This window comes from Callorhinus ursinus, unplaced genomic scaffold, assembly GCF_003265705.2.
Source record: "Callorhinus ursinus isolate GAN/ISIS: 27379988/994484 unplaced genomic scaffold, GSC_fseal_2.0 scaffold54, whole genome shotgun sequence".
In the NCBI taxonomy this organism is placed as follows: domain Eukaryota; kingdom Metazoa; phylum Chordata; class Mammalia; order Carnivora; family Otariidae; genus Callorhinus; species Callorhinus ursinus.
Window position 1 is genome coordinate 3183105 of NW_027397116.1, and position 14198 is coordinate 3197302.

General features: G+C 44.9%; 1 protein-coding gene across 1 annotated transcript in view; it reads right to left on the reverse strand.

The window, feature by feature from the left end:
• Positions 1-14198, reverse strand: part of LMX1A (LIM homeobox transcription factor 1 alpha) — a 155948-nt gene that overhangs the window by 39042 nt on the left and 102708 nt on the right. Inside the window, exon 4 of the mRNA XM_025892226.2 lies at positions 13232-13464. Coding sequence (XP_025748011.1) covers positions 13232-13464 — 233 coding nt within the window. The remainder of the gene's footprint in view (positions 1-13231; positions 13465-14198) is intronic.

Consider the following 14198-nt stretch of genomic DNA (forward strand, 5'->3'; position numbering starts at 1 on the left):
AATTCAGATTTAACTAGATTCCTGTTTGCTACATCTCCCAGCCCTGCTTACTCTGAGGAAACAGCTGCCTTTTAATTCCAGAAGCTCCCTGGATCAGCCCCAAAGCTCTGCCATTGGGTGAAAACACTGACTGAGGTGCCCCGACTCTGTCCTCCTGACCTTCACCTTCTGCTGGGCCAGTGGTTCTCAACCTCAGCTGTACATGAGACTCACCTAGGGAGCTTTAAAAAAACAAACTAACCAGAAGCCCAGGAGCACCCCGGCCCACTTAAAGACCCATGCCATAGAAGCCCTATACATAAGAAGAGTAAGTCTTATGGGGCGACTACTTTGAAGAGTCACTCTCATTTGAGCACATTAATTTTGCTTACCTATTTGATTACTGGCTGTCCCTCTCCACTAGGCTATGAGCTGCACCCGTAGCAGTCCTGTTACATAGTCCATGCCCAAAATATCTACTCATTAGTCAGATATCATATACTTCTATGTGTTCCCCCACGCCCCAAACCCAATCCTTGCCTGATGCAGGTGCTCAGCAAATTCCCACTCATTGAACAGATGCTGAGTTGGTTCAAGCCACCACCTTGCCACCCTCACAGATGCCTAAGAAATTCCTGGACACTTACCTTGAATACCAGCTTGGTCCACTGATCCCACCCGGTACATGCATGCACATGCATCTCAAATCCCTACTCAGAATCACCAAGAAAAAGGAAGCATGCCGCTGGGTCCCTGCATGCAAACATGGATTTGGACCAGTAAGAATCCAAGTGGTTCTTATATTGCCTGGTCTTCCATATACTTTTACAGCACCAAGTACCAAAGTGCTCAGAGGAAGCTATAGGCTGGTTTGCAACCAAACCTTAGTAGACTCGGGTTTCTCCTAGGTCACTGATGCCATGGTACAGAGAAATATTGGAGGTGATTCCTCCTTTTGCTCAGTATATGGTCTAAAGCATCTTCAGATTCATCGTGAAACCTCTGGGTTGGAAGTCTAAAAGTTGATGGGCTTGGCTGGCATGTCAGTGCAAGAAAACCAGCATCTTCCCTGCACTTACTCCCCCAACCTTTTCCAGAAATGGGAGTCTCTGGTCATTTAGCTCAGGTAATGAAAAGTCAGTCATGGTTTGGGTCTCCATGGCCAGAGATTTCACTCCTAACATTCACTAGTCATCCTGCAAAGTCCTGCCATTGTACTCAAAAAGGATCCAATATAAAGATGGATAGATAGAGGGGCACTTGGGTGGCTCAGTCAGTTAGGCATCTGACTCTTGGTTCTTGCTCAGGTCATGATCTCAGGGTCCTGAGATCAAGCCCGTGTCAGGCTCTGTGCTCAACATGGAGTCTGTTTGTCCCTCTCCTTCTGCTCATCCCCCCACATTCTCTCTCTAATAAAATATTTTTAAAAAAGATGGAGATACAGGCACAATGTCAACACTGCTACTTGAAAAACATATCTGAGTGCATTTCTCCTGAAAGTGGGGTCATAACAGATGGTAGGACATTGCAGATCAGCGAAGCCTATCAGAAGTTTTGATACTGACTGATTTACTCCACCGTTGTACTCTTATTCACTTAATTAATGAGGGCTGTGGGTTGCACAGCTGACACCTCTCATCTGGACAAAAATGTCAATTGGTTTTTCCTGCAACCATCAGATCACCACAGGAGCAGAAGTTTGATGAATCATTATAAAACAGAACAAAACAAAACAAAACCAGTAAGTTTTTTGTGTGCACTTTTCAAGTACTTCCATATTTAGACACCATGTTGTCTTTGGATCCTTCAAAACCTCCTACTTCCTTATAGGAGTTGCCCAAGAGAAGTATAGCGACAGTGATTAATTATTGAGGAGGATCTGGAGTACAAACAGAAGGTGAACTTTTGACTGATTTGAAAAGGAGTGTAAACTTAGTTCAATTCACCTTGTTTTCGTTGCTTTAATTATATGTGAGAAGGTTCTTCGGTTGGGGTCTCTCAGGTAGTAAGTCCTTACCGAGGACCTGGAGCACTGCCATAGGCAGCTAGGGAGAGCTGTCAATGAAACATGAGAACAAAATGTGAGGTCTATTAAAATAGACCTCACATCTTTATCGATTGGACAGCACAGCATAATGCTTAATGATGCAGGCTCTGGAGCTGGACTGCCCTAGTTTCAATTCTGGCTCTTTCAGTTATTAGCTATAGGACCTTAAACAAATTACTGATTTTTCCATGGTCCCCTTCCCTCATCTGTAGAATGGGAATAATCATAACATCGGCTTCCACATCAGCCTGACATACGTTTAAGTTAGTTAATTTGTTTAGAGTGCCTAAGGCAATGCTTTTTGCAAAGTAAGGGCTCAATAATTGTTAACATCATCATCACGTGAACATCACAAGATCAGCTGTCCATTTGACCAGTTTTGTTCTTCTAGGGATTGTGCAAGAGAAATGAATGCACACAGCACACTATGACAGATTAAATATGCTCTGAAGCAATTGCACTAATTTTAAATGATGATTTCTACTAAAATGATTAAGTGTGAGCATAAACCTAAAATTAAATCACAGTTGATGGAAAAGAGATAATGCATTGCCTGAGTTTGTACATTGCCTGTAACTTTTCAAGCACGAAAGATACTCAACTCACAATTATAGCAGAGGCTGAGTATCAAGTGTCCTGACTTGGTAATTGGTAGAATTAAGTTCTTATTCTGGCTTATCCCTGACTCAAGTATCCTGTGTCCTTATTTCTCCATCTATAATATGAAGACAAAACAAATACACGGGAAGACAAAAGTTCAGAACAGAAAAGAAGCATTGAGCCCCAGACTGAAAGCAACAAATAATTCTGTAGTCAATTTCACGGCTGTGATACTAACAAGAGACAAAACTTCATTTTGAAAACAAGGTAAAGAACGCAGGCAATTATAACTTTCTCTTCCCTGCTATCCAGAGATGCCAGATTAATAAATCAGAAAATGTCCACAAAGATCTTTGTGTTAGTCATGATATAAATGTGTGTGCTTTTCATGTCCCCTTGATAATGTTAACCACAATGAAAGCGGGTAATAGTTATTGCGTGTTTACTCTGTGCAGGGCTCTGTGCCAAGTCTTTGGGGCCAGATGATCTCTTCTGTGTCTTTGGTCTTATTCTCAGCACCTGACAGAATGGGTATATACAGAAGATTAAAACATAGTTATTGGCTTGAAATCTGAAGAATCCATACCAATTCCAAAACCTGGGGATAGGTTTGCAAGTAAATTGCCCTTAGAAATGGTATTTTTCGAACTTCAGGTCACGATCCGTTGGTGGGTTATGACATTAACAGAGATAAGACTACAGTTAAAAAAATAAGTAGCATAGGGTGCCTGGGAGGCTCAGTAGGTTAAGTGACTGCCTTTCGCTCAGGTCATGATCCTGGAGTCCCGGGATCGAGTCCCACATCGGGCTCCCTGCTCAGCGGGGAGTATGCTTCTTCCTCTGACCCTCCCCTCTCTCATGCTCTCTCTCTCTCATTCTCTCTCTCTCAAATAAATAAAATCTTAAAAAATAAAAGATTTAAAAAAATAAAAAATATCTTTCAAGAAAAATCCTTTTCTTAAAGGAAAGAATGACAAAACTAATTTCCAGGCTGTCCCTTTTCCCAGCTCTCAGCCTCCTTATATCACTTTATACCAGGGCCCCACTATTCCCCTGGCATCAGGAGGTTGGCTTTGAGATATTTCTCTGAATTGCACGGTTCAGTATTCTCGAACTCCTCTGCCCTTCTTTTTCAGCAACTGAAACACAGCATTTAGCCCAGAGCCTGGGACCATGTAGGCATCTATAAGAAATATCTGTTGAATTAAAGGTTGATAAGCTGGCTGCCCAGAAAGATATAAACAGATTATAGTGGGTAACAGAGTGATCCTAACAGGCCTATTCAGGAACACAGTGCATTCACTAACAGGTAACTGTCAGGTTCAATGTCCTTCCTGGACTCGAAGACCAGTGTTGCAGAAGAGAAGCATAATCCACTCCAAAAGCAATTCATTTGAAGATGGGAGATATACCACCACCCTCAGACCAAGAGGCACAGATAGATCCACAGCCAGGATAACCACATCCCAGGAAATGTTATGTTCAGGAATAAGAAGATACTTGGACACTCAAAAGAGCTCAAATCAGAATCCTTCTAAACCTCAGTTCCCCAGTTGATAAAAGAATGGTAGCTCAGTACAACACATGCTTCCCAATCTTGCTTGAAATTCCTATTAAGTCCCAGAAGTGACCGTAAGACTGTTTCCTCCTGGCCTTCTGCATGGACTTTCCAGGATGCAGCACTAGCTACAATGTTCAGAGACTGGGGAGCACCTCTGAGGCATGCAGGCCCCATGGGGTGACTCAGTCCATCTGTAGTTCATACATCCTAGCCACCCAAAATCACAGGCCCTCTCCCTGTACTACCCTCAGATGGCCCCAGGTCAGCCATCCAGAAGCATCTGAAACAGAAGAGCAAAGCCAGAAGATGAGATGTTTGTGAAATGATGGATCTTTGGCGAAATAAGCATATGAGCTGTGAGCTGCCCAGCCCTCGCACTGGAAGATAAGATCAATGTCTGCCATTTACTGGACGTGGACCAAGTTTCAGGCTGTTGATCACCTCTCACTGGTTCAGAAAGAGAGTCCTAGGAAAGCAAAGTAACTTTCCCAAGGTCACACTGCTGGGAGTGTAGGGCAAGACTCAAATGCAGACCTAACTTTAGACCCCACACACTCTGCATCACCGTTTGGAAAATGATACTTCCTCATACCTCCTGCTGACTTTTTCTTTCAAATTCTGCATTCTAAAATTCATAACTATGAACTGACAAGGATAATTCTATAGAACAGTCAGGCATTTTCCAAAACTTAGGAGGTAACCACTACCTCTCTGCTCTAATTTATTGGAGAACAAGAGTTCCAAGATAGGTTGAAAGAAATACTTCTGTAATGATTTTTTTTTTTAAATCAGTTCCAAGGCTGTGGAAGGAAATTAAAACAAATGCCTAAACCTGACACAGAAAAGAAGGGAAAAGAGATATATTGCAAAATTTGAGTGACAAGAGAGGCATCTGGATCTCCCAAAGCATCAACAGCCCATATCCTAAGGAAAATTAAGAAGGAAGAATCCCCAAACTCCAGTATGTGTCAGGAATCTTCATTCCAGCTCCAGTAAGAAGCCGCCATACTGGAGATCTGTGCTTCTCTGCTAAGGCCTTCAGAGGCTAATATGAACCGGACAAAGTTAATTTATTCACACAATAAGGAAACATGTACTGAGCATCTGTTGCATACCAGACACTGTGCAAAGGCCAGGCGAGTGTAGACCACAAGGCAAGAAAGGGCAGAAGCCTCCCCAAGCAGTCCGGACGACTGGATAAACAGAGGCCATGGAATTGCTGTATTTATCTTAAACATAAAACCTACTTTGCAGAAAGGCATCCTCATGATAGGGCCTTCATGGCCCAGGGCTTCCTCTGGGAAAATCCCTCCACAAAAGCAGAGCACCAGAGAGAGCCCTGCCTTACCCTGCTGATGGTTTCAACTCTCAGAAGCTAAAGGGAGGAATGTAGGGCCATCTACTCTTGGACTTTGGTTCTGACCAAGGAAGAGTGGGTAAACCGAGAGGAATCAAGGGTTTGAAACTTGGAAGAAAATAATGGCCAAGGAAACTTCAACCATAGCTTTAACATTTAAACACACCAGAGGACTTGAACACTGAAGAAACTGTAATCAATGTAGAAGATCCTTTAGTCATTCTTACTCATTTGACGTCCACAAACTTACATGGAAGAAGTCCCTACATGTGACATCTACGCAGCAAAACCATAGCAGACATGAGAGAACTCACTCTGTGAACATAAGGAATGGAGAGGCTTCAGCAACAGCTCTCAACTTTAAACACATTATCGGGCCTGCACAGGGGAAAGCCCCTAGGTCTGTAATCACTGTGAACAGTATGCACATGGTGCACACAAGAAGACTCAGTGAAGTCTAAAAGAACACTAACACAAGATGTAAGAGGATCAATGCTCTTGAGGAATAACAATTCATATTGCAGTGAAAAATCATGAGAAGCCCTTTGTTCATAGAGAAGCATTTAGGGCACATGTGAGGATTCGGACTGTACACATCACTCAGTGTCGGTGATCACGTATTTCTCAGCCAGCAGTAAAGTTCTTACATGAGATGGCAGTCGTAAAATCACAGTGGAGAGAACTTCAGGCAGATTTTGTATCAGGAAACTAAGTCTAGGGTAAAACCTCTAAAATTAGAGCCTTTAACACAGTGTAGCCAATAATTCAGGATTTTGAGAAAAATAACTACTCATGGGGAAAATGTGGCATATAAATGCAAAAAAAGTGATCCATGCATATTGAATACAGAATTTTGTAAGAGATACTTTTTCAATACATTATTTCCTGTAAATATTTAAACAATAAACCCTGTTGCTGAAAAATCAAAAAAAAAAATGCTGGGCATTTTCATTCATTCATTCATTCATTCATTCATTCAATGCTGGGCATAATCTAAAATGCATGCTGGTCTTCAAGAAAGAAAACCTTAAAATGGTAAACAAACACATCCCAGAATGAACAAGCCAAAAACACAGTCTGAGTCCCTGGTGAGGGGTGATAAAAGGAAATAAAATATAAAAGATACTGTTAGAGGGCAGAATGGGAGAAGATATTTGCAAATGGCATATCAGATAAAGGGCTAGTATCCAAAACCTATAAAGAACTTATCAAACTCAACACCCAAAGAACAAATAATCCAATCAAGAAATGAACAGAAGACATGAACAGACATTTCTGCAAAGAAGACACTCAAATGGCCAAGAGACACATGAAAAAGTGCTCAGCATCACTCGGGATCAGGGAAATAACAAATTAAAACCTCAATGAGATACCACCTCACACCAGTCAGAATGGCTAAAATTAACAGGTCAGGAAACGACAGATGTTTACGAGGATGTGGAGAACAGGGAACCCTCCTACACTGTTGGTGGGAATGCAAGCTGGTGCAGCCACTCTGGAAAACAGTATGGAGGTTCCTCAAAAAGTTGAGAACAGAGCTACCATATGATCCAGCGATTGCACTACTGGTGTTTACTCCAAAGTTACAAACATAGTGATCCGAGGGGGAACGTGCACCCCAATGTTTATAGCAGCAAGGTTCACAATAGCCAAACTATGGAAAGAGCCTAGATGTCCATCGGCAGATGAATGGATAAAGAAGATGTGGTGTGTGTGTATACACACACACACACACACACACACACACACACACACACACACACAATGGAATATTATGCAGCCATCAAAAAAGGAATCTTGCCATTTGCAACGACATGGATGGAACTAGAAGGTATTATGCTAAGCGAAATAAGTCAATCAGAGAAAGGCAAAGATCATATGATCTCACTGATGTGAGGAATTTGAGAAACAAGGCAGAGGATCATAGGGGAAGAGAGGAAAAAAATGAAACGGGATGAAACCAGAGAGGGAGACAAACCATAAGAGGCTCTTAATCTCAGGAAACAAACTGAGGGTTGCTGGAGTGGAGGGGGGTGGCTGGGATGGGGCGGCTGGTGATGGACACTGGGGAGGGTATGTGCTGTGGTGAGCGCTGTGAATTGTGTAAGACTGTTGAATCACAGATCTATACCTCTGAAACAAATAATGCAATATATGTTAATTAAAAAAAAAGCTATGTCCAAGGTTTGTATAGTTCCATCCATAAGAACCAATTTGAAATAGCTCTAAATAGCCAATGATGGGACAATTTGAATACCAATGCTAACAATGGATTAAAACGTACTAAATAAATTAAAAAGTCAAAAAAAAAGATATTGTTGGAGGGAGGGGCAAAAAAAAATGCAATTCTGACTAGACACTGCTCAGTGATCCCAAAAATGAAGAAAAAGGAAAGGCAATTTAATGTAAAAATAACAAAAAACTAAACACAACTTGGTATCCTGGATTGAATCCTGGGATGGATAAAGACACTGGTGGAAAATCTTGTGAAATCAAACCATAGCTTTAGCTTATATAGTCTAGTGGACAGTACCGGACTGATGCTAATTTCTTAGTTCACGTGATGCACTTATCAAAACGTCCACGTCAGTGTGAAATGCTAACATCAGGGGAAGCCAGATGGAGGCTATATGGCAATTTGTCTTACTCTGCAATCATTCAGTAAATCTAAAATCTTATTTCAAAATAAAGTTTTTAAAAACTGTTGCACAAGACACTCTCAGATGACCTCTGATGTCGAAATGTGAAGGGGGTCAATAACTAAGACATGCAACATGAACCAGCCAGGAGAGTATGATTGCCTACGATCAGCCCCCAAGCCTCCGCCCCCACCCCAGTCAAAAAAGCCAATGAAATCATGGGCCATGTCAATAGAACATGGCGTCCATGACAAGTAGAAGTGATAACACTGTGCTAGTTCAGACCACATGTCGGAGATTTCATGCCTTCTGGATGGTACCTTCTAGAGAGGCTGCTGTGCGTTTACAGATAGAGCAGTCCCCTTGACAGGACAGTTGTAAGAACGGGGCAGAATGAGACAGGACAAGAGAGGACTTGGGAAGTATGAGGCTCTCCATCTGCAATGCAAAGGGCTGCCACATGTCAGAGAGATTGGCTGATTTTGTGAGTTCTGGAAAGTAGAACCAAGACCAAGGTTGAGGCTATACATGGAGACAAGACACTGGGGCTCCGTCTAACAATTCTGACAATCCACACTCAGAACGGGAGACCAAGCATGCCCCAGGGTTGGAGACACACCGACGGAGGCCGCATGAGCATTTGGTGGGATGTGAACTGAAGAACCTCTCGTGTGCCTTCCAATCACAAGCCCGTGTGATTCTCTGGCCGAGAAGGAGAGCACAGGCATGAACGTCACTAGGTCTCTCCTGGAGGCCCGGGCATTCACATTGCCCATTAAGCCCAAAGAAAACTGTCAGACCCCAGCTACAAATATCATTCTTCTTGAGAGGTTGCTTCCAGGCCACGGGCAAAGCAGGGATCGGGATAAAAGCTTTTCTAGCCACACCAGAAAAGAGATACAGCCGCTAAAGATCTCCAAATTTGGTGTCCCTTAGAGCTGCAAATGTGCCCCATGCTTTTCCGTAAGTCAGAATAGTCAGCATCATAGCACCATAGATTCTAGAATCCTCCATTTAAGCAGCCCTAGAGGTCACTGGTCTTGTCTTCCACCCACTGTGATTAAGATGTTAAGAGACAAGCCTTTCCACTTCTCATAAAGGGTCTAGTCTGCACCCTTGTTGGACACCAAAACCGGTCATTTCGTCCACATGACATGGGTCTGCACCCTTGGGTATGACTCTCCTATTTCCCTTAGACTTATTTTCACAGAACTAAATAATACAGAGTTTCTTTAGCTATTTACTGTTCGATAAGGTAATCACTCTCCTCTGGACCCTCTCTCTAATTTGTCAGTGATGTCCTCAAATGCATTACTTAAAATGAGACCACATATCTTAAATGTGCACTAATCAATACAAAATTGGAGCTACAATTACAAGTTAGGGACATTATAGTTCTGTTAATACAGGATTCCTTGTGGCTCCCACTGACGAAACCCCATGTGGAATTCCACCCAAACAGGCCCTGTTCCACATCATCACTATTGAATTTTGGAAGCCAATGGTTCAATTTCATCTTGCTGACTTTGTGCTATTCTGTGAGCTTGTCAAAATCCTTTTGAACATGGAGAGTCTCAGCTGCCCCACCAGCGTTCCCTGCCAGCTTTGTGTCATCTGCAAATTGAAGAAACCTGCCTTCTGTGTCTTCATCCAAGTCATTGATAAAAACCTTCAAGATGACAGCCCATTCAATCATTCACTCACCAAATATTTATCAAGTACCTGTGATATGTAGAGCACTCAAGACAGATATAAGAGGAGAAATTGTGTTTGTACTGAGACACATCCTAAAATTGTTTGCTTTCTGTAAGCCCCCCGATACGAGGTGGGCTTCTTTCCTTGAAGATTGAGTTCTGCTCATTAGGTACTTATTGATCACTTACTCTTCCCCTTGGCATCAGGCTAAGCTTTGCTGAGGGAACAAAGGAATGAAAACCTACAACCCTGTTTCTTAGAAGCTTATCCTCTTGTTAGTGAGGCAGAATTTGGCACACGCAACATTTTCTGATGTAAGACGGGCAATATTTATATAATTGACAAAATGATAAAATTGACCAAAAAAATACCATTTGGTTCTGGCTGAGATTTTAATATCATTTTGCTTAAAGCTGATAAACAAGGATAGATTTTTCAAGTCGAAAGGGACAACGGACATCCTGTAGAACCATTCTCCTCTCCCGCCACACCAATATTAGTTCCAACAAGTGGGGGACCTCCCTCTTTGAGTAGTCTTATTCTTTGTTAGCTCTAATAATTAGGATGACATTCTAACACTCCCAATGTTGAGTCAGAATTGCTGGCCTTTACCTTCCTATCTATAATGTAAATACTCAAAGATTTTGTTAGATAATTGAGTGAATTCTAAGTCTGCTCTCTGAAGTTAGAAATAGGTCCGATCCAACCCTGGGAAGGCAACCATTATGCCCTCATGTCGTCTTTACTTTTCTAGCCTAAACATCTATACTTCCTTCATCTGACATGATTTTGAGCTCTCCTCACCCCTGCATCATTCTTGTCATTCCCATTTTGACTCTATCCCTGGCATAAAGTAAGCACTCAAGGTATGTCGGCCAAACAAATGTGCATAAATGAACCAGAAAGCTCTACTGTGTCTACAGCAACCTCCAAAGAAAATGCTCAGAATGGAACCTGTTGCTGAAAACGGGGTCAGAAAAGTGGGCCCCTAGCAGTTCCCATACTCTGAACATTTTATTTCTATTAACACTGTTCAGACACAGCTTTTTTTTTTTTTTTTTTTTTTTTTTTGGTCGTTGCGCAGGGGGTGGGATGCGGGGGACGGTACATTCATGCCTCACCCTAATTCTGTAGTCAATTAAATCTGTGAGTCCTTAACACAGGGACCAACTGGATAAGTCCATAGTCAAGCCCCACACAATTGTGCCAAGAAGGGCTAGACCACAGCACGTCTGCCCATGTGAGGAAGAATGGCATGTCCCTCTGGGTGTGCCTATCTTTTCAGAGTCCCACTAGCATTCTGATCACCATAGCACCTAAGCCCTTTGGAGATTTTGCAATATTCCGGGAAGGAGGCCTCAGTGGGTGGGCACCGCAAGACATCCATGCTGAGCGCTGAGCTGACCTTCTTATACCGAGTGGAGGCCGTGAAGTTTGGTTAGAAGGGGCCCGATTACCCCAGCAGGAGATTCCCAATGTGTCAGTGGCAGCGTTCCGGAAAAGGAGAAACTGCCTCCAAATTAAGACAAATCCAGGAAAACTGAAGACAGGCAGAGTTGGGATTGCCCTGGTGTCCACTTACTTAAGGCTGCAAGCAGAGTCAGGCAAGAAGAACCAACGGGGAGGTAAAGGAAGCGAAACAGCCTCGTATGAGGATCCACCACCAGCAGGCAGGTGTTCAGCGCCCGCAGTGTAATGCGCTCCAGGCTGTGGTATGCATTCTCTCTTTTATTCCCCCCCAATAAAACCGTGAGGGAGGCCTGACTATCACGACTTTACAGCTGTGGAAACTGAGGCTTAGGGAGGTTCCAAAAGTTGCCCACAGTCACATGGCTGCAAGGGCAGCCAGGGGGAGCCCCCCCCCACCCACACCTGTCCCCAAAGCCCCTGGACTCGAGCATCTTGCTGCAGTGCTTTTGTTTCAAGAGTTTACTCACTCCTGTACGAGTTTATCAAGCACCCTGAGTGTTCCAGGCCTGTGCTAAGCCCTGGGGACACAGCAGCGAAAGAGACACATGCCGTCCCTCGTGGGGCTTAGCACTTGGCAAGAACAACAAAGAGCCAGACAAGCAACCGCAATAAAGTGGGATGGGTGGCCCAGGAGGGGGAGTTAAGGGTCAACTCAGTGACGCCAGGGATGAAGAGTCTTCCCTGGGGAAAGAGCCCCGAGACAGAAGCTGAAAGAATATGCTGGCAAGACCCCAAAGGGCAGGAGAGGGACAGAGGGGGGATGAAAGTGTAAGGCATGGAGCTGAGTGGGAGACACTGATGCACTGGAGTCCCGCAAGGCCAAGGGAAGAGTCGGGGGGGGCATCTAAGAGGTCCCCGAACGGCTGAAGAGGTGGCAGCAGGAGGTTATAGGCGTGTTCAGGGGGCTGGAATTACACTGAGATCGGCAAGAATTAGGAAGGCCACAGGGCTCTCACTGATTTAGAGAAGGGAGGGGCAGAGCCAGATGAATGCTACCCAGTGGAGACAGACACATGCTTAACCTGGACACTTAATTCAATTTCCCTGGCCTTCTGAAATGCACTCTATGCAATTGCTGGAGCTCTGCCATCTCCCCCGCCCCCCGCCCTGGGCCCCCCCCCCCCCCGCTCTAAGGCAGGAAGGGTGGGGGTTGGGTGGGTGGTACATTCTAGTTCCTTTCTCTCCGTGACCCGCCCAGCCTCAGGTAGCTTCCAGCTTTCCCACTTGACAGATGGGGAAACAGACCGAATTACTGGTTCCAGTGCATCATTCCCTTTAACAGTATCACATATCTATACCCTAGCAGGGCCTTGTAGGGCGTGCAGTATACCTCCCCTCCCCTGGGCTTTGGGGTTGAGCCTTTAATTTGCTTTAGCCAGTGGACCGTTAGCCCACACAATATGAGCAGAGGCTTGAAATGCACTTGTAAGGTTAGGCGTGCCTTCTTGCACCTTTGTCCCTGGCAAGAGAAGATCATGCCCTGCAGCTGCCACTTCTCAAGCCTGGATCCTGGAGAGAACCATGCAGAGCAGACCCGAGCCCAGTCTGCAGCCCAGAGCTCACCTCGGCAGATTCCGGGTGACTTGCAGACCCTCAGCCTGACACAGAGTCACTCCTGTTAACCTGTGACTAGGCGTTCACAGTCGTGCACCACAGAATTTGGAGGTAACGTATTATATGGCATCATCACGACAATTCCTGACCAACGAGAGATCATTCCAACCTTATAAAGATACTGCCTGGAATGCACACACCTGCTTTGCCATGGACCTAGGCTGCCCCAGTGGCTGGGCCTCTGGGGAGAAAGCAAGGCAGACGGTGAGCTCACCCCACCGTCCCACCCCCCCCCCGCCCCCCCCCCCGCCCCCCCGCGTGGCACTCACCTGAGTCTGACGCTGCTGGGCTCACCAGGCTGAGTAGCTCCCGCTCCTTCTCATAGTCCCCTTTGCAGAGCAACTGTCCCTCCTTCAGGACAAACTCATCGCCCTTCTGGAGCTGCCGCTCACAGACACAGCAGCAGAAGCAGCTCAGGTGGTATACACTCTTCTGGGCCCGCATGACGAACTCATTGGGTGCAATGGCCTCGAAGCAGCCCCCACATTTGACCGCAAACAGCCTGGCAGCAGGGGAAGAAAGAAAAGCAAGGTCTTTGAGAAAGGTCGAATTGGGCCCAGCGGGCCTCTGGCCAACAGCAAAAGAGAGTCCAAGAACTGGGGTGAAGTTGGTTGGAATGGAATACACTGGAAATCCAGGTGATGTAGTCTCTGACAGGGTGGAACCAAAGGATGCAGGTGAGTTCCTCACCAAGGCTCAAGAAAAGCAGGGGCAGAGGTGCTGGCTGCAGTCTGAGCCCAGGATGTGACTGGTGTGGGTCTAGGACACAGTGTTCCCAAAGGGAGGTCTACGTACTGGGGCCAGGTGGCTGCCCAGAATTCTTGGGGAAGCTTATAGTTTAAACCAAATAACAGGAACACAAATATGTCCAGGCCCCCTCCTACCAGTTAGAAAAGGGGAGCCCCAGCCCCTAGCAAGCTTGCCAGGGCATTCTGATGTGTAATCTGGTTTTTGAGAGAGAAACGGCATCACAGCTTCCCGTGGTGGCATTCGATGGATTCAGTCTCTCTCTTGGGACTTCTCATTTCATTTCAGTTATTTCCAGCAAACCACGTCAAGGTGTCCCTCTATGCCCAGCCAAAGCAGTGGGTACAAATGATGCCAAGGTGAATGAAAGAAAATCCCTATCAGAAATGAGCTCAGGCTAATGACGCATCCAAATAATAGCTTCAGAGCATGGAGGGGGGGCACAAGGAACAATCAGGTGCACAGAGGGTGATTCACATTTTATCATGA